This window comes from Centroberyx gerrardi, chromosome 6 (genome assembly GCF_048128805.1).
Source record: "Centroberyx gerrardi isolate f3 chromosome 6, fCenGer3.hap1.cur.20231027, whole genome shotgun sequence".
NCBI classification, from domain to species: Eukaryota; Metazoa; Chordata; class Actinopteri; order Beryciformes; family Berycidae; genus Centroberyx; species Centroberyx gerrardi.
The window spans coordinates 1,965,583-1,987,472 of record NC_136002.1 but is presented as its reverse complement, the minus strand read 5'-3'; the positions used below and the strand labels follow the sequence as shown (position 1 = coordinate 1,987,472).

Below are 21,890 nucleotides of genomic sequence, written 5' to 3'. Positions count from 1 at the left end.
CAGTACAAAGTGCATAGGATACAGTCACAAATTTAGAAGTAGTAAATAATGTAGTATTTCTTTAACCTATAGATTATGGTCAAAATCACTGAAGCCATCCCTTGGCAATATATAACCTATTAATCACAGGGTTATATTGCAACCAATCATAACTGTTGTCATAGTTAACATATATCAAGTATGGTAAATTGCATCATACCTAGATGCTTAACCCTCACTCACATGATACGAATGAAATACAATTCCAAAAAGAACCACTGTTAAACTGTATGCACCAAGGATGCTCTAGCCAATCACGAGCAAAACTCTACATAGGACATTTGTTTCTTTGAAGTAACATAAGCAACTTTGCTCTCTCTATTGTATAACTTTTTTCTAAATTTGATTTGGTGGCTCTATGGGTAATAAAAAGTATTTACAGTACATGGGGAACTTTGGCTGAAAGCGAGCAAAAACAAGATAAAACCTCATCTGCCTGACATCTTGGGGCAGCGATAGGCAATTGCAATAGGAATCTGACAACATGATCTCAGATACAGTGCAATGGGACTTATTTATATAAGACTATACATATTGTTCTACATGAATACAACCAGCGTTCATTGTGCTACAGCTGTGTGTGCTATGTGCCTTCAAATTAAAATATGGCAAATTGCTCAAGCTTGCTGTGTCTTGATACAAGGGAAATATTACAAAAATACATGTTTGTGTAAATAAAAACCCAGTTTGCCTCCTACTAAACTGATGTAGCTTGCCAGTACCGAAGGAATGTGCAGGGTGCAGCTCAGTGGAAGACCACAGTGTTGGTGCCAAAGATGAAGTTAGGCTACATTACACTCTTTTCATAGACTTACTTTTCATAGACTTACATCTGTGATGTACAGGGGTTTGTCTTTTTCTGCGTGGGAATGCCAGCCAGGTCATGTAAGAGCAGTAGTATAAATATGAGCATTGACACTTCCTTTTGCATCTGTATCAGTTTAACGTTTCAAATCTGAACCTAAGCGGTGCTATATTATTGGACCTCTGTGTTAGCCATGGATTGTCCTCAACAAACACTATGTTCGAACACATGGAGACTTAGTTGAAGGCCATAGTTTAAAAGTTAACAAATTACTTTGTTGCATCTTGGTATTTGGTTTGTTTAGGTTCACACTTCCCAATTACAAGCAAACTAGCACTTGTAAACAAACGTTACATGGAATCACAAGTAGCTTGTGTATTGGACAGTTTTGGCAACCTGTCATCCCACAGGATTAGAGATTAACTGTGTCTTCATACCAGTTAAAACATATGAAGAAATAGCTAACTATAAATATCAGTGAAGACTGCGGTTTGCCCTTGGTTAATTTTGTTATTCTAGGCTTTGCAAGCACGAGTAACTAATGGCTTTCAGATGTCAATATCCATCTCCTTATACCCATAAAATTGCATGTTCAAGCAATGAACAACGTAGTCATAAAAATCATATGTTCTGGTAGTTGGTACAATCACGTTCTGTGGTTGGTATGATCACAATCTCACTCTTGTTTCCCAGAGGAGGGTGGAGTTGTAATTCATTATTTGTAATTAACCCTGTTTAAAACGTCTGTCCTGGGGGCGTCCTGGTGACTCAGTGGTCTAAGGCACGTACCATGTAACCGCGATGTCATAGGTTTGAATCCGGCCCAGGACCAAACCCAGCTGTATTCCGAATAGCGTTAATAACTGTTAGTTCTTCTTTTCGGGAATTCAGTCGGCCGTCTTCTTGGCATGGAAAAAAAATATCCCTCACGCCCGCGTGTGCAATGGGAGGTGCACAGACGGGTCCGGTGAGAGAGCGAAGAGACAGCAAGAGAGAAAGCACGACAGAGAGAGAGTGAGCGAGCGAGAGACAGAGAAAGGGAGCGAGAGAGAGAGCGCACGGAGCAATTAGGGGCTGAGCGAATCAATGCGCTACACGCAGCTCTACAATTAAATAGTGAGAAAAAAAAAGAATAATTTGTGGTGGTCAGTGCTGATATTGTGGCGGGTCGCCACAAAGTTGTCTATGTATGGGAAACCCTGGTGGCAAACCAAGAACCCGCTGCTGAAGGCTCTGGATATCAATGCGGTGTTGTGATTGACACATCTTTTCAATATTGCATGGGTTTCGGGAGCAGTGCCTTTGGACCGGCAGAAAGGGGTGTGGTCCCTATATTTAAAAAAGGGACCATAGGGTGTATTCCAACTATGACACTGTGCAGCCTCCCAGGGAAAGCCTAAACCAAGGTATGGAAAGGAGCTTCAGATTCAGGAAGAATAATGCGGATTCCGTCTTGGTCGCAGAGCAGTAGACTAGCTTTTTACACTCTTACAGATAATTGAGGGGTGACAGGGAAGCTAATCCTAATTGCTAATCCTGTCTGCATGTGTTTTTTGGATGTAGAAAAGGCCTGTCTCTGTGTTCCCATGGTATCCTGTAGGAAGTAGGAACTAAAATCTTTAGTGGGAACAAAAACCTTTGCAGACAATTTGCTTGACCAATCAGGTGTTATGTCATCGGTTTTACACATGCTAAAGGTTTTTGCACCCATGAAAGGCTTTAGTCAATCACAGCCTCTGAGTGAGAGTTGCGTTCACATTCTTGGCTTTAAGTCAAGCATGTTCAAGTTTAGCATTGGACCCTGTGCTCGAGAGTATCCAGTTGACTAGCATTAGGGTGCCATCTCTGCTGTTTGCAGATGATGTCATTCTTTGGGCCTCACTGGACTGTGATCTCCGACATGCATTAGAGCAGTTTGATTCCGAGTGTGATGTAGACAGGGTGAGGATCACCACCTCCAAATCTGAGACCATCATTCTCTCTTGAAAAAAGGTGGCCTGTCCCATTCAGGTAGGGAGTGAGCAGCTGCTCAGAGTGCAGGTATCTTGGATACCTGCACTCTTGAAGATAGGAAAGGGACCTGGTCTTGGCTTTGTTAGCAAGAAAACTTTTTTTTTTTTTTAAGTTTGAAAGGAAAGAACTACTCAATACAATCTAAATATGACAGAATAACAGATGATAAAAAATGTTCAGCAAACCTTTGCTAGTGTCACAGCTTAGCCCAAACAAAGCAAAGTTGATTCATCTGTTATTTTAATTTTATACTTTCACATACATTTCTTTGCAAACAGTCCTTTGCAAACTCCTAAAAAAAATCCTGAGTAAATGGACTTTGAAATAAATGAACTTTGAAATAACTTACTAGCACAACAAATGTGCCAAAAGTCAAGGAGACTGAATGCTTGTGAAAGGCACTGTATATGGAAACCCCAGAAAGCAACTGAATGAGCTACATGAGTAATAACTCAACGGTGGCTATGTTATACAATCATCCTAAGAAAATGAAAGGCCATTCTAGTCTTTTGCCCGCATTGACAAGAACTGTAGTTTAGATATGTGTGGCAAGTAGGGTCGGGGCTGAGCATTGATCAGGAGGTGGAGAGAATGTATCAAGTGCTTCACTCACAACTTACAGCCACATCTGTGGGCATTACTCTCATCCCTTGTATTGTCTAGATAAATAAGATTGTGCTCATCCCAAATTAAAGGCAGTCAGCTTAATAGCAATAAGTCAATTGCATAATACATTAGGGTGCTATACAAATGAACTGGAAAAAGAGATCCAAATTAGCTTGAGATTTAAAACCCAATGCCATGGCAAACAATAGGATTAAAAACTAATTTTGTTAGCAAATGTTTCTGCAGTCTATTAAACTATGAAGTGGGTCTCAAACAAAACACATCACTTGACTAACACTCTTTGGACCAACAAGGGCCCATAGTTGTTGGTAGACCACCCACAGAAAATATACTGCAAAGGGATCAACTAGATTTTTCAAATCTGCCCAAGTGATCATTAACTCCATGTTTGGATGTGTTTCATTTGTCTACATTGACCAGCATTCATTTGTGCAGTGCTCCAAGCTGCCATGTGCGGACGCACATTTGCCCAGAGATTATAAGCCTACAGACTATGAGACTTCTATCATTTTAGCAGTATAAACAAATTTATAACATTACCAGCAATAATCTAGATCCTGAGATGCCGCAGGATTTGCAGAGTGTTGACGTCAATCAGGTCCATGGCTGTTCCTCCAACAGATGAGTGGATCCTGGCCAGGGTTACTGGGGAGGCAGCCAATAGTGCAGAGCAGCTCTAATACGGAATGCAAAGTGGCTTCCAAGGCTTGGATGCTGGCAACCAAGATGATGAAGGAAGATTGTGTACTATCGAGCTGAGGTGGGACCAAGTCACCCTTGCTCAAGTCACAAGTAAGTCACAAGTCATAGGGCCCAAGTCTCAGTGAAGCAAGTCAAGTCACATAAAGCACATAATGTTATAGCAATGATCACAAACCTCCAGCCAAAATTTAAAGCAATATCTACCTCAGGTTAGTTTGATAATACATTTTGATCTTTACATATTTTTAGATGGTTGTTTTTAAATGATTTTTAAATGAAAGACGATTATATGCTGTAACATCAAGAGCTGTGTCGACTACATACTGTAAAACATGCCTTCACATTTCATATGATCTGCACTGACCATACTATTACTGACTGACTACTATTACTGACTAAACTATTACTAGATCAACTGGGACTAGACAGAGACTACTTTTTGGGTTTGATTGACATCTATTGGTTAAAAAAAGCATGCTGTTGTAATTGCAATCTGCTATTGGCTGATCTAAGCCGTTTTTACATGATTGCATACACTGACAACTGACAAGTACTTATTTCAATTATCCAGAAAGAATTGTTCAAATGTGATTTCCCCCCCTACACTTCTGATGATTTTCACTGTATAAACAAGTTAGTTATAGCCAACCAGTTTGGCGGCACAAAAGCATAGATGCGTTTCTAACAGCCGGTGCTGGTTGTGCAAGATTTAAACAAAGTACGCACATTGGCTGAGGCGTGTGTAATTGCAAGCACTTGGAAAATGTGCATCGCATCCCTCAGATTGGCTGCAGATGGAACGCACATACCTGTCCTGCCATCTTCGGATAGATATAGGGATTTTATCAACCGAAATATGTCCTACAAGCAGTTGTAGATGACAGGTATTGGTAAGAAGCAGCTCTTAATCTAGCCCAGTAGACAGTTCCCTTCTACCTCCACATGATTTATACATGTCCTAACAATACCTGGAATTGAATGGGATCTCCTGTTCCTCGGTTTTATGTCATCTAATATCAACTGAGCAGTAAGTTAGTCTCTGATCTCCTGATGTTAACTACAGTAAACATTAGTTGCTTGCAACTTTACTATAGCAACCTTAAAAATGTTTGATGCATTACAAAGCACTTATTCAAGCTGTTTGAATTGATGGAGCCGTATCTTAGACGTTAAGTCTGGTGCATCGATCCAATTTGGTGAATCGTTACACCCCTTACAATTTCCAAAATCATGCAGTAGGCGGAGAGAAACTGGGTGCAAAATTACTCTATAATAACTAGAGTCAGTTGCAACTTTATAATAGCAACCAAAAATGTTTAATGTTTTAAAAGTAATTTGTTTATCACTAACCAATACTTAAACCTGCAATAAGCGATTTCAGACCCTGTAAACAATCCTGAAACTAACGTGTGCTACGTGGAGATTTCCGTGAGACGTAATGATATAAACAAATAGCCACACACGTGGAGCAGCTGTGTTGTTTTCACCTCTTTCCTAAAGCTTGGCTCAGCCTGAGTTATGGCGAATCGATGAAGCGAGTGAGTAAACGTTTTCAAGTAATAAACTTGTACCTACCTCTTCACTTGTCATTGTGGGACATGTAACCTTCAGCGGGAGAAAAATCTGGCAAAGCGAGACTGGTAACCCGGCGATATCTCTCCGTAGGTACGTTTATTTTAGCTATTAGCCTTTATGCACGGTTTGTCCTTAAGGGCTCCTGTAGCCCAGCTTTGCTGTGTGTGTTTACAAAATGTGTTGCGGTTGCTGTCACCCTCTAGTGGTCAGAAAAAATCGCTTAGTGTAGCTTTAATGTAGTGTTTCTTTTTTTTTTACCAAGATAATTTCAAACTGTTAATGAATGGTTAACTAATGTGATCTCTTATCAGTTATGATACCATATAGAAATGATAAACTCATTATTTTATTACATTAATGAATCATCAAATACCATTATTTATATTATTTACTAATCCTGAGTAAACTGTGAAAAATAAAAATAGTTATTTATAGAAAAATCTAATTCACCATTTATTAAAGATCAGTGAGCAGCACCTGAGACATGGCAAAATGATCTGCATCCACCAAAAATAGTCTGAAGTGTATACAATTATTTTTTATGGCTCATGTCATTCAAGATTTGTGATTCAAGTCTGACACAAGTCCACACTCGGTCCACACTGTAGTAACGACAGCAGGATGGGAATGAGAGCAGGGATTCTTGCGAATAGCTTCCAACCAGGTAAGCTATAGCCCAAACAGCCTGTCATTGTCATGTCACTGTCATTCATTTGCATTTACTTGCATCTCCGAACGTGACCCATTAAAAACCTTGGGGGAAATCTTGACCACGTATTATGTGGCAAGAGGCAGCTGGTTGAAGATGGGTCCTGATGTGATACTGGAGGCTCGCTCCTCCAGTATGTACAAAACGGATATTCAAATATAGACACGTAAAGGCTCCATTGTGTGTTTAAAATCCACTTTGAACATCTCAGAAACTGAAAAGTCCATATCCAATAGGGATGGGACAATATGCTTATCTCTAATCTCTAATAAGATCTCAAATTAAATTGATACGATTCAATACACGATAGGGGTTCATGATTCGATTCAACCACGATACGATGTAATAAAAAGTTCAACGACAACAAATTATGACTGTGCAGAATTATGTTTATTCCTGAAGCGCATTTTATACTTTAATGAAAAAAACCTCTATGCACATAAACTGATGCTATTTGACGCGTATTTGGGGTTGAAAAGGGTCTCCGCGTAGGTGTTGCGTACCTGCCCAAGAATCTCAACTTTGCGTCGAGTCTACGCGGAGTCGAGCTCTCTGATTGGTTGATCATAGGGCCGATCATGACGGCATCCAACTCTTCAAGCTCCAGCTGCTCCAACACATCCCATTCCTCCAGCTGCATTGCTATAGTCTGCGTCCATGTTTGTTTTTACTGATGATTGTTGCCACATCTGCTTCCTGTTGCTCTCTTCTATTTTTCTCGTTTGGTGCGATATTTTTTTTTTTAAACACTGCCACCCTGTGTACAGCATTTCAACAACATGCTACGTGCACATCGACGCAGAAGTATAACAACTTAATTGTAAGCGCCGCCGCATTGTTTGCATTCGCCCTTTACATTACGTTTACATTATGTTTGACTATAAAATGCGCTTGAGCTACAAATCTTTCTAGCAATGGCATTGGCTTGCTCGAATATAAACTACAATTGTCACATTTTTGTATTGCGATATATAGAATTTTGATATATTGTCGCATCCCAAGTCCACCATTTACCATACTGAACAAACCCTGTTCTATGTGTCCATGTGGTGTGTGCCAACACTGCCTGTAGCACGCACTCAAATTTCAAACTAAGAGTGATATGTAGACTAAACAAACCAAACAACCCCAGTAAATAGCCTTGAATGATACAGCATTGAGGCACTGTATATTAGCATTTGCATGTTTGATCCACGTATCACTCTCTTTGAAGTATCTCTCTAATGCTAGTCCAGTGAGAGCAGGGCCAGGAGTTATCTGCAGTCTTTTTAAGAGGTGCTAGACCTACTGTGTCTCCTCTCTGGAGAGGCTGTAGTTGCAATCTGGTTGAGAGCGCACACAGTGAGGGTCATTGCTATCGTAAGTGCTAAGGTGGTTCATTGTAACAACGTTCTGTGTCTTAACGGAAGGAAGGACATGTGAGATGAGCTGCTGGTTCAGCCGGGGATTTATTTTTGCACAGATGCACAGTCAATATAATGTAATTACACACCAGCAGTGCCAGAAGCAATGATCTCCCTTTCAGGGATTAAGGCCAACAGTCTGTTCAAATGACTAGCCTTTTCAGCATTTACACCACTGTCCTGGCATTCCTAGCATACAGTTCATTCCCAGGCACATCTCCTGCCCCTACTTAAACACAAAGCTATAGCTATATTAGGTGCAGGTGCACTTCATCGTCCCAATGGGCTGCTCCTGGCTCTTTCCGCCTCTCGACGCTTGCCACACTCATCTTCTTATCCTTGTGAGGTTACACGTTGGTTAAAGACCCCATGAAATTCCATCTTTATTTCCTTGATCTGATGTATTTCCTGTTGAGGATGTTGGGGCGGGACATAATGCCGGGAGGGATCATTCAAAAGTGTAAACCAATGGAATGTGAGTCACAGAGAGAAAGGCAATTTTATTTGATGGACGGGCGGGATTGTTCAAAAATCTGATGGTTTTATTGGTTAGAAATGTATATTTACGCCTACTAGTGCAGCATGAGGTCACCATGAAAAATACTCTGTTTTCCAGGAAGTAAAAGTAATGGGAGTTAATTTCATGGGGACTTTAACACAACAGCTATCAGGTTAGCACAAAAATACTTCTCACACATTGGATAATTAGAGACACACAACTGTCTTTGTGATAATGGCCTAGTGATGGGCACCCACGTACAACTGTGGGACAGGATGGATGCAGGAAATAAAATAAAAAGTTATCCTTAATCCTTAGTTAAGTATATGTGACATAAATAAGTTCCACAAGAGGGTGGGGGACCCCCAGTAATACAAACACTAATTGGACTTGCTGAGATTATATTGTCTTGACTGAAAGGGAACACTCTTTGTACAGAGTACAAGGAAAAAACTAGTTATGCATCCTTTTGGATCATTTTTATAATATATAGATATATAGATATATGACATCTATATATTTCATCCAAAACATAATGTGTGTATCCCAAAGATCACGTTTTTTGCCTTTGTTTTGATTATAGTGTATCTAAACTGATGCAAGCTTTGTAGGCTATGAAATATTTTTCCCTTGGTGATATACAGGCAAAATTACAGGCATTTTTTTTTTTGCCTTTAAAACAATTGTCTGGCAATTGTTGAAGTAAAACTTAAAGCTACTACCAGCAGAATTTGAAAGTCGATTACTTTGGCGACCCCTTGAGTTCTTTAGTGGTAGTACTTCACGTCAGCTGTCGCAAAGATGCGTCAGTCCTGCACAATTCACGGGGAAATGCACCACGGGGCACATACAGTAGAATAAACACATGGAAAGCAGCACATAGAATTAACCAATTTTCACAGCAAGTATAATATGCTATCAAAATTAATTTGAGAATTATTCTACATGTAAGGGTGTCGACAAAACCAGTGGAACAAAATATCTCTCCAGTGAAACAAATTAAATGAAATATGGTTGAGAAACCCTCTGAGAAATGTGGTGTGTTTAAAGCACAGTGCCATGTGTTCACAAAATTGTCTTTGGATTGCTAATGCATTGCTAATTGATATGGGCCCGTTTGCTGCTAGGGGATTCTTTGTAACTTGCAACAGTTTATACCGCATTCATAACATCTGAGATCTGCATAACAGTTACCTGGCCCATTCATTAGTATTGATTCAATTCTTCTGTCAGCTTTCATGGGTGTTCAAGTAATGCTTAAGTCACTTGTGACATAGCAGGACAGTGTGTCCTCCTGGTAATTGCCTTGCTTTTTTTTTTTTTACTGAAAAACATACCTTGGGGTCAGCAATGAAACTGGTTGTTGTGAAGCTGTTATCCAGACATTGCTTGCTCTTTGTTATATGCGCTGCCCCCATGGCGTTACCCTACTTTTGATGTGCTTCTCAAGGTCTTTTTTGGACTGGTGCTTACAGTCCAAATGAAATTAATTACTGGTTGGTTAGCTGTTATTACTAGCTATTATTGCTTACTAGCTAGATACATAGCTTGCTACAGTCACTGAAAAGACATTTGGTAGCATTAAACAAATGTCTTTTCCGTGACTGCTTTTTCATAAGCTTGCTAACTTATGAAAAAGCATTAAGCTTGGTTAATGTCAGTACTAAAGAAACATAACTCTAGTGCCAGCTAGTCAGTGATCAAGCTTGTTTAGCCGTTGTGACTCATTTGAATGGCTTGTGCATTGGCTATATAGCAATTAATTAAATGATACCTTTTGCATGTGCTAGCGGAATATTTTTTCTGTGAACACAGGCCAAACTGCCTCATGATCTTGCTGTTATTCATTCTCTGTTTACTTACTTCTGAACACAGACAATGTAAAAACCATTGAGGAAATCTTGACAGCATACTATGCAGCAAAAATGGTTTCTAATATGATAAAGAATTTGTGTGGCAATCTGAATTTTGGTGAGGGAAAGAAATCAAAATGTATTGTGCATACTGGAGACACATTTTAATGCCAGGTGTAAATGTAATCTACCTGAATCATATCTAGACACAAATTTTTATACATAGTGCTTGCACAGAAATGCAAATAGCAGTATCTGGAGGCCATTCAGGCTACTGTGACAATAGCTTCTAAGTGATGTAGCTATTTAGTGACCCAACAATGGCTACTACATTTAACATCTATCTAACCAGAAGCTAATGAGCTAGTAGTTGCTACAGAGAAGCATATGGAAAGGCTTTTTAATGTCAGGGTTTATTAGTTAAACTTCTATTTTGTTTTCATTTTCACTTTTTTTTTTCTCAGGCCCAGTTTTTAGTCTTACTTTTAGGTAATAACATTGTTTAATGCATGTGTATGACTTGTATCTCTGGTCTCCAGTCAAAGCGGATATCAGCAAAGGATGCCCTGGCTCACCCTTATCTGGACGAGGGTCGACTGCGCTACCATACATGCATGTGCAAATGCTGCTACACTACATCCTCTGGTCGCGTTTACACTAGCGACTTTGAGCCTGTCACCAATCCCAAGTTTGATGACGGCTTTGAGAAGAACCTGAGCTCTGTACGACAGGTCAAAGGTGAGTTTATCCTATTGAGGTGAGGTACTGTTGGCCAGCAGGGGCCAGAGTGGGTTTTTCCTTTTTAATTAACAAGTCCTGTCCTCATCTAGATACTCTGAGTCAGTTTAGGCCAATCTCTCTTAAGGAACTAATGGACACCATTTCGCATTTGAAACTGGCTCCGAATGCTCTGTGTTGGTGCAGGATTTGATACCGTAGACCATGGTACCCTCATTGATAGATTGAGGCATTGAGTTGGTATTTCAGGGACCACCCTAGACTGGTTCTCATCAAGTTGACTAAAAGGAAATTCCTTATGTCTCCTCATAGTCCTTGATCACATGTGGTGTGCCGCAAGTCTCAATTCTTGGACCAGTATTATTCTCCCTGTATATGCTCCCTCTAGGTCACTTAATCAGGTGGCATAGCATCTCCTGCCATTGTTCCAGCTGTACCTTTCAGTCAAGCTGCCTGAACTAAATGAGGTGACCTATCCGTGTAGCTGTGTAACAGATGTCAAGGACTGGATGTGCCAAAAGGTTGTTACATTTAAATTCGGACAAAAGTGACATCCTTGTGACAGGCCCTGAGCAAGCATCTAGCCTAATTTGACCTGCCCTTGGTCCGCTAAATCAACATATTAAGCCTGCCTCCAAGAACTTAGGAGTCCTTTTTGACCTGAGCCTTAACTTTGAGACACATACTAAGTAGGGATGCACCGATGCCACTTTTTCAATGCCTATACCGATTACGAGTATGAAAGTTTAAGTATCGGCCGATACTGAGTACCGATCCGATCCATTACTTTTACTGAACAGTGCAGGCATACTTCCTTAGTTTGGGTCAATGGACAAAATTATTGAGATAAAATCCTTGTTTTTCCCGCTGTTTGAGAAATACAGGCTTCTATGTGCCACAAATGCATAAAATCAAGACAGTTTGCTTTTATTTCTTACATGTTACTCATGGCTTTCGGTATCAGATTTTAGTCTTGGGTAAAATCTCTGATACCGATATTCCATTTTAGCCTGGTATCGGCACCGATACCGATACCAGTATCAGTATCAGTGCATCCCTAATACTAAGAAGCTTGTTCAGTCATGCTTTTTTCATCTCAGGAACATTAAAAAAAACTAGATCTGTCTTGAATTTCAGCGATACAGAGAGAATTATACATGTTTTTATTTAATCTTGCCTTGACTACTGCAACAGCCTGTTGCCCTGCCGAACAATTCCAGTGTGTTCAAAATGCTGCAGCAGGGCTTTCAACCAAAACTAAGAAACGGGACTGTATCTCCCCCATTTTAGTGTCTCTTCACTGGTTGCCTGTCCGTTTTCGAATTGATTTTAAGAGTTTACGGATTGTTTTTAAGGCTTTGCCTTAAAAGGCCTGGCCCCTAGCTCTCTTTTCAAGACCTTTGATTCCTTATGAGCCTAAGCGCAGCCTTAGATACTCAGACAGGGCCATCCTGTCTGCTCCTGTACCAGGCTCAAGACTAAAGGTGACCAGGCTTTTTCTGTCATGACTTGCCTGAGGAACTCAGACAGGCAAAGTCAGTATCATCTTTTAAATCACAATCTTAAATCTTACTTAACTTACTAAGGCCTTTCTGTGATCTTTGGCTTTTACTCGTTTTATCCTTGTTGCCTTGTCTGTTATGTATTTGTTCCTGTTTTACCCATAATCTGTAAGACTTTTTATTGTTTTATACCTCACTGTTATTTCAGTTTTATTGATCCTTGTCATTGGTCACTTTTATTTTTTCTTGCCTGTGAGGCACTTTGTAACTTTGTTTTGGAAAGTGCTATATAAATAGATTATTATCATTATCATTCTGATGTGGGATTGTAAGAAAGAGTTATGACCCATTGTGAGAGAACACATCTCAAGCCCAGGGGTCTCATGTATAAAAGTGCTTAGGGACCAAAAGGATGCATACACATCTTGCCATATGTATGCATACAACATTCGCAGAAATATTTTGAATGGTATTTGAATGTGGGATATAGCGATGCTGAAAGGTAATGGTAGGCCCATGAAAAATGTAGGCTTGCACAATGAACCTGCTATTGGAGGCCTACTCTTTGATGTAATTAGAGAGGGTATTTTATCACCTTCAAATAGACCTTTATGATGATATTTATGGTTGGAAATATTGCCTTAACACGCCATGGTTTGACCCAAAATGGTTGAGAACCTCATTGTTTATGAACTCAAAATAGAAATCAACCAGAAAGGGATAAAATAGTATAAGATTTATGATTTATTACATTCCTAGGCTGTTGTCTTAAAAGTGTCTGTCACATAATATTCAGTTTAGCACTTTAATTCCTATCTTCTGACATGCAGTGCTTTATTTTAATTGCGATGTCTCATTCTGCGAATACTCTTTTAAGAACTGGAAAGAAATGTAACAATTACAACTGACCTACACCCTCACAATGAATTAAGCCCTAGCATTTGTGGCAATATTGTAATCCCTGTATTTATGATGTGCTGTGGTTGCATGTAATGGTGTGCAGTGACTGCAATGGCACTACTGGAAGACAGTTTATAGACTCAGACTCTACCTCATTCACAAGGATGAACGTCACAGCAGAGCTTTTTTGTTTCTATCTACTGCTATGCTTTTTCTTTTTTCTTTAAGAGACTGAATGAGTAGAATGAGAAATACTAAACAAGAGAACATTGGGCGTTTCAACAACCATTTGATAATAATAATAATTAAAAAAAAATATAGCCACAAGCAGCCGTTAGCGGAGTCCAAGCCCATTGGCCAAACACACACAGATGCCTGAGATATCACAATTTACAAAATTGCCATTTGTCCTTATAGCAACATTATAGCACACAACCAAATGTGATCTGAAACAAGTCGGAACCCCATCGCAAATAAAAAATGACATAAAATGGCGGAATGTGAGGAAACTTTTTAATTCCACACCATGCGGTTCAGGAGTTATTGGCTAAAACGTAAAGTTGATTGTCATAATGCCACCATCTGGCCAATCAGTTTATTTTGTTTATTTTTTATTTATTTTTTTGTTTTTTTTTATCTCCAAACTGATTTAAGGCAGAAAAAGAAGCGGAAGAAAAATATTAACAACAGTAATAGGGTTCCAGCACCTGTGGTGCTTATGCCGCGTTCAGGTCATTCAGGTTTTTCCGTGAATACGACCTGCCCACTGGGAAAAGTCATTCATGTCAGCCTCCTAGTGGTAATTACAAGTGAATAACCCTAACCCATTCTTTTGCTTGTGACGTGAACGCGACATTAGGCCCCCTCATAATAATAATAATAGTAATAATAATGACAATGAACTTTATTTATGTAGCACTTATCTAAAAGCAGAAGTTTACAAAGTGCTTTACACAATGCCATAAAAGCTATGAAGGAGCTGGTACAGCACATACTTGTGTTCTCTAGTTAGACAGGTTACACCAACTTGGTGGACCATCATATTTAAACAAAACTTTGCCAGAAAGTGAGAGAGAGGAAGAAGCACAGGAGAATCATAGGGGAATCATAGGGGAGTTAGTGAAGTTGTTTTTTCGAAAGTTGAGTGAAATCTCAAAGTTCATGACGTATCCCATGTCCACAGTTGACAAGCTATTCAATTTTTCAGTACTTACCAAGAGCAGGTGCCCATGGCAGCAGGCTCCAGGGAGAATATGGCTTTTGTTAAGGGGTTGTACACAGTGTTGCCCTTTGGCCGGCAGTGAAACCACACCATAAGTGTGCAGCGGCATGTCTGGACAATGTCATAATACACAGTAAGGACTGGGATGGCCACTTGGACAGATTTGCAGTTATTTTTGATGCTCTACTCGGGGTGGGATTAATCGCCAATCCAGAGACACTCAAGCTAACTTTGGAGGATGCTAAATGCCCAGGCTTCACTATTGGGATTGTAAATGTAAACCCACAGTAGCCCTTTTTGGGGCTTATTATCAGTTCATTCCAAACTGCTTTATAACTGCTCTCCTCACATATCCCAGCCATTCCAACTCCCAGCCTCTGGGATGCTCCAAGGTCTCAAAGGCAGACTCTGTCCATAACCTGTACTGGTGACAGCACATTTCATTTTGGAGAGAATTCTACCTCGGGATGCTTAAGATGTGGGAATAGGAGCAGTACTCCCTCAAGGGATATATGGCGAGGAACATCAATAGGAAACTGAGTCCAAGTAGGAAAGTAAAAAAAGTATGGACTAGCTATCAAGTGGGCACTGGAACACCTCAGATAGTACCTCTGGGGTTGCCATTTCACTCCCATGTTGGAGCATGCAGCCCTAGACTGGACGTTGTTCAAAGGGCTGAGAGGCATCATAGTGGAGAACTGCAATGTCTCTACCTGCTGGCGCCATCTGGTGTTTACTGGGAGCGCTGCAAGGGCCTTCAGCTTCCAACAGGCTACACAAACCTGAACCTGAAGAACATGAAGCTCATTAGCCGGTCACCAGAGACAATTTTATCAATTTATTTTATTTATTTATTCTTCATTTATAGAGGGAAAACACAACTGAGGCATGGTAACATGGCATACAATGGAAATAATAACGACAACAATGACAATAAAAACAGTGAAAAATAAGAAATAATAACAGGCAATATTAATGTGAGAAATTATACTGTACTGTACTTCCATAATTAAGCCACCAGAGTTTTAAACTGTCCTAATGTTATCAGGGCATTTAGTCTCAATGATCCCTGGAGTTCATTCCATATTTTTGGAGCATACACACTGAAGCCAGTTATACTTAGTTCTGTCACTACCCAAGGTTCACCCAAATGTAATGCATTCTTGAGATCTTGTACAATAGGTTGAGATTCTATAGGACAATAGTGAGGTAAAATGGAAGTTTCAAAAGGAGAGCTTTGTAAAAAAAAACTAAAAAATACTATGCTTCTTGCTCGGTAGGGCCAGCTATGGCCACCCCACAACCTCATATAGAAGACAGTGATGAGTTTGAAACCCATCACCTGTAATAAAACACAAGGCCAAATGATAGACTACAACAAGTGGTCTTAAAGTAGAGGACGTCGCATACATGTACTGTATATCACATCGCCATGGTCCAGTACTGACAGGAATGTCAACTGAGCAATTGCTTTCCTACTATGAATGAGAGATCTATTTCTATAAAGGAAACCCACGAGGCATTATGTCTTTTATGGATAAGATTGGGCAGTTCATTTCTAAACCATGGATTATGCCTTTCCATAATCCTAAACTTTTTATAGGGGGCATGCCTATCACTATCATATACTAAATTATCGTCTACTAAATTAAAAACAGTAGTGAACTAAGAAAGGAGACAGGTAGGAGAAAGCCCTCATGGACTTGGTGGACTCACGGAATTAGCAGGCTCTGGACTGGACTGACACTCAAGTGAGCTCTAACATCTAAGGATACGCACATACTGTTTTACTTTTTTCTCCAAAAAGTACTGCCTCAACCACATGGTGGTGCTGGTAATTTGAAAAGTCAGGTCACGTAACACACTTTTTTTTTCCATAATGACCAGCCACTGCAAACAGTACTTTCTCCCACTATTTCCTCCGTTTTCGTTCTGGTTGTTGTTGCAAGCTGTGAACTGCGTAGGGTGAAACCAAACATCTTCTTCTTCCTTCCAAAAAAGTGGTCAACGTCAGAATGCATTTCCACTCTTTTGTCCGTCTTGGGGATGGAAAGCTCCCCACTGACTTTAATGTAAAAAAAAAAAAAAAAAGGTGCTGGCAGTTTGAAATAATTTGTGATGAACTGCAACCTATTTGACTCTGTGAAACCAAATGCAAAAGGCTAATTTGCTGAACACGGGACCCCCGCATGAAAGTTCGCTGCCCTGCCAAGTGAGCTAAAACAGCACTTGCGGCTGTACATGTGCAGTGCGTTTTTTGTTTTTTGTTTTGTTTTGTTTTGTTTTAATTTTTGGGAACAACCAACCGACGGACAGAGTGACTTATATTAGCTACTAGACGCAGCTAAAAAGTGAGTGTAAATAGTGTGGATACGCCCTAATGCTGTGTTCATGTCATATCGCTAGGAGCGAAAGAATGGGACATCTCATCCTTACAACTTGGAGGCATTTAACTTGTTTTATTTATTAATTTAAAATCAATCATAAACAAACTGCAGCAGACATTACTCATTTTGTGTAAGTAGGCTTGATTGTGTTAGTCTGAATATAACTGATAATTTTTAGTTTATTATGTTATACATACAAAAGCATACAAAATATTCCCACGTCCTACTTGTAATTACCACTAGGAGGTTGACTTGAACAGCTCTTCCAAGGCAGCAGGTCGTATTTGTGGTAAATCCAGCAGTTACCACTGCGTAATATAAAAAAAAATGGAGCAGATTTCTATGGAAACCATTAAAAAACAGTATCCAAAATATTGCCTCAATGCAAGTGTGGCAAAATGTATTTCAAGACATTTATAAAGGATCATTTTTATTTTGCTTGCTTAAGTTATAATAAATAAAGGAATCGGCATAGAGTTTTGTTACTAACATTCCTCTGCTGTCTCTGTCTCTTTTTTTCCCCTCACAGAGATCATCCATCAGTTCATCTTGGAACAGCAAAAGGGTAATCGAGTGCCACTCTGCATTAACCCTCAATCAGCTGCTTTCAAAAGCTTTATCAGGTAAGAGGCAGTCTATATAATCTATACAATATAAGCTACTTGATTTGCAAACCCTTCCCCAAAAAATGAATGTTTAGACATAAAAGTGTTTTTCCGTGCCACAGTCAAAAGACCAACTTGAACAATAAGATTCGATATTTTATACTACCATTATGGTGTTTTAAAGTTTTGTTATTTAAAAAACTAAAATAAGTCATTCCATTCTCACAACTCAGGTTAATAGTTCAGGAAATTCGATTCTTTTTGTTTTGATGGTGTCTCCTTTGTTTTTTCTAAACTTGATATTTCATTAGGTCAGTGTAAAATAGTATTCCGCCCTCAACACAGCCCACGCGTATAAATAAATAAGACCTTTTGCTATAAGAATGATTCTGTAATAAAAATCATTGAACTGAATTCCCCTCCTAATTTCATTCTTAAAGTCGAGATGAAACGGCATTTCGAGAGTATCTAACTTCCGTATCGTGACATATTTCCGAGTGAAACAGGAAAGACAGGCGGGACATAACGTTGGGAGGAATTTGATTTGAACGTTGAAAAGTGGGCGTGTCATAACAGCCAAAGACACACCGAAGTACCATGCTGTTGCTAGCTAGCTAACTAATGAATCTTAGCCTCTTAGCTCTGTGCGCTAAAAGTTGAAGATTGATTGATGGGTGGATGTCATGATATTATTGGTTGAAATTAGTTACGGGCATGCTTACGTAAGCACACGGCATATTTTGTTTTACAGGAAGAAAACATGATTGAATTTTGATATAAGAATACAATGAAATTGATTTTTGGTATTTTTTTTGGCATATATTGTTAAATAGGTGCACAGTATGACCGGGGATGTGATCTAAAAGGGTTAAAAAGGCATTTTTCATTTCATCTCGTCTTTAAACCTGCCCTTCTGCTACTGATAGATACAGTCTATTTATTGTGGGTATTGTTTGATAAGCGCAACTAAAGTATTCTTCAGTATTATGACTGCACAGACCATTTCAGCGTATGTGTGAATTAATATTTTGCATTTTGTTTGGGCTTTGCAATCTCAAATCAAATCCGGATTCCAAACATTTCACTCTCCTGATGACCGAGATCAACTGAGAACTGAGAAACGCTGCCCAGGTTTCCTACTTGTGCCTACTAGTTTCCGACTAATTCATTTCAACTTGAAGGGCCGATCCATTGCATTTTTCTACTTGAAGGGCCATTACGTTGCATTTTTTCTAGTACTTGAAGGGCCATTACGTTGCATTTTTTCTTGTACTTTAAGGGCCATTACGTTGCATTTTTTCTTGTACTTTAAGGGCCGTTCCATTACATTTTACTAGTACCTGACGGGCCGTTCCGTTGCATTTTTCTAGTACTTGAAGGGCCGTTATGTTGCATTTTTTCTATGTGTCGTAAGTCGTAATATACAACTTTCCAACATCTCTGGAACCCATCAATACTATTTCACATTCAACCAAGTGTCGCTAATACAAATATGAATAGTTAAAGCTACACTAAGCGATTTTTTCGGACAGAAACCGCAACACATTTGTAAACACACACAGCAAACCTGCTGGGCTACAGAAGCCCCTTATAACAAACCGTGCATAAAGGCTAATGGCTAAAATAAATGTACCTACAGAGAAATGTCGCCGGTTACCAGTCTGCTTTACCAGATTTTTCTCCCGCTTAAGGTTACATGTCCCACAATGACAAGTGAAGAGGCAGGTAGCACGTTTACTACTTGAAAACGTTTACTCACTCGCGTCATCGATTCGCCATTACCAGATTTTTTTCAGGGAGGGGAGGGGGGAGAGGAGAGGAGCTAGTTTAAAAAAAAGGAAATGCTACGACTCAGGCCGAACGTGACAACAAAGTTTAGAAAAGAGGTGAAAACAACACAGCTGGCCCGCGTGTGTGGCTATTTGTTTATATCATATTTCATATTTCATATTTAAATCTCCACGCAGCACACGTTAGTTTCAGGATTGGTTATAGGGTCTGAAATCGCTTATTGCAGGTTTAATATTAACGTTCTGTCACTTAAACAGTTCCACAGTGGCTCAGCCCTCTGAAATGCCTCCATCTCCGCTGGTGTGGGAATAGCTGCTGCTGTGACCGTCAACTCCTCGTCCGACTGATGAGCTGCTAGACTGGGAACAAGAACACCCCCCCAACCCAACCCCCAACCCAACGCCCAACCCCTCCTCGATATGCGTAGCATTTCACTGGAGACTAGGACTCAAATGTCCACTGTGTGTATACTTAAATATTAGTAATGAAGAAAAAACTCAACCACTGATAATTGCTTTACAGGGGTATATTAGAGGGTTTTGTATGCAAGTGTATGAGAGCAATGCTCTGTAGACCAAATCAGAATGTTTTAAACAAATCCATCTTGTCACTTCCAGGTAGATAAGGAACCTGGGAGCCTGTTGAATCACATTGTGATAGACCTAAGGGGGAAAAAACACTTAAATGCATGTACAGGGATTCAACAGCATAAAGTCAATTGTTTTCATATATATTCACACAAATCAAATCAGATTTCTATTTTCACTGTTCTGTAATCACAAACACTGATTAATTTCCCATAAGATTAGGCTACTTTGCACACCCACCACCTTTGCATCTACACTGGTAAATTGCCAAATCTGCTTAACATCCAAGTTTGCTTGATATTCAGACAATCTCAATTGCAATTGCCTCGGCTTAACACATTTGCAACTGAAACTTCCCAATGTTTTTAAGAGCATGCTCTCATCGGGCACATTGATGTTTTAACCTACTGTAAATGTCTCTGAACATTAAAAAATAATTTAGAAGATAAGTTATTCAGGGACTTAACTCTCTATTTCCCCTGTACATTTGGCCATCATTTTTACTATGATAAAATGTTTTGTTTGCCAAAGATCAGGAGCCTCATGTATAAACGATGCATATGCATGTGTACAAATCTTTCCGCGCCGAGTTTTGGATTTCTAAGATACAAACTCAATCTGAAAGTGTCAGACACTGCACACACGTATGTCCAAGGGATAATGCGTGTAGTATTTATTGACTCCAAATAGAAAAGCCAGGCCTGAGCCCCGTTTCATTAGTTATAATGAAATAAAATATGACAGATGAGTTAATTTTATAAATAAGTCTAACTTCTCTAAATAAGAAAAAGAGAAAAAAAAGTAAACTGCACCTTTTGCCCATATTTTCTGATACCAGTGTTTAATGTTAGAAATATGGACTGACAACATTTGATAGCCTATTTGTTAAATTCAAAATCAAATCAAACAGTAGGGAATAAAATGTCAAGGTATTATGCTTGATCTGTTGCCAAAGAAACTTTATTGTATAATCTAGGCTACATGCATTTGACATGATATTCAGTTTAAAATGCATGCATGTGGTGCTATACCATAGTTTAAACATGTCATTCCTGGAACAAACATGTTAAGAAATGTAACAGTGATGGTTAAGCCTCTTTACCACGGTGATTGCTGTGATTATGGTGTATTACTTTCATGTGTAACATTCTGTCACCATCACTTCTTACCATTTCACGATTTTTCACTTATTCATAATGACATCCTGTCTTCTATAATGCACACCTTATCCACATTGATCATGGTTTTCTTTTTTTCTATTTTGTTGGTAAAACTTAATGGAGATGAATGAGAAATGAAACAGGCAAACACAGGGCATTTCAGCAACTATTTATGGTTCATTGTAGAAGTAGATGAAGGATGTACAAATCCACTTTTGTAAATCACAAATCAGTTGTTTGTGATTTACAACAAGAAACATGCAAACAGGGGTGAATGCATTGTTTATATATACAGTGTATACATATATGAGAATAAGTGTATGCATGTTTCCCGCTATTTTGTGCATGTTTTTAGTGGTGAATCTATGCAAACTTTTATACATGAGGCCCCAGAAAAGTTTGTAATAAAGTTGAACCTGTCTCAGTTTTTTAAAAATAATTTGCCAGGCCAGTTATTGTGAATTTGGCTAATGTTACTACAGCCAACCCCTAAAAACGCCTACATTAAGGTTACAGCAATTGCTTATAAAGATGTTTAATACAGGTAGCCTACGTTTCTATTTCTGTGTGGAATAATGAATATGAGAGCTTACAGTGTTTGTCAGATTAACAGACTGTTATGCCGAATTTGAAACATCTGCCCGGTTGGGGTTTTTAATTTTGATTCTGTTTTGTTTCTACTGTTGTTGAGATGATTTGGTCTAAAAGTCGAGGTATGAAATGGACATATGCATGCAACATGAAGAACAACCGAACCCTTCTGTAGACTGGAA

General features: G+C 39.3%; 1 protein-coding gene across 1 annotated transcript in view; it reads left to right on the top strand.

Annotated features, from left to right (window-relative positions):
- Positions 1-20,384, top strand: part of nlk2 (nemo-like kinase, type 2) — a 69,084-nt gene extending 48,700 nt beyond the window's left edge. Inside the window, exons 9-11 of the mRNA XM_071901315.2 lie at positions 10,765-10,963; positions 17,504-17,597; positions 19,628-20,384. Of these exons, the coding sequence (XP_071757416.1) occupies positions 10,765-10,963; positions 17,504-17,597; positions 19,628-19,682 (348 nt within the window). The 3' untranslated portion in view covers positions 19,683-20,384. The remainder of the gene's footprint in view (positions 1-10,764; positions 10,964-17,503; positions 17,598-19,627) is intronic.
- Positions 20,385-21,890: the final 1,506 nt, after the last annotated feature.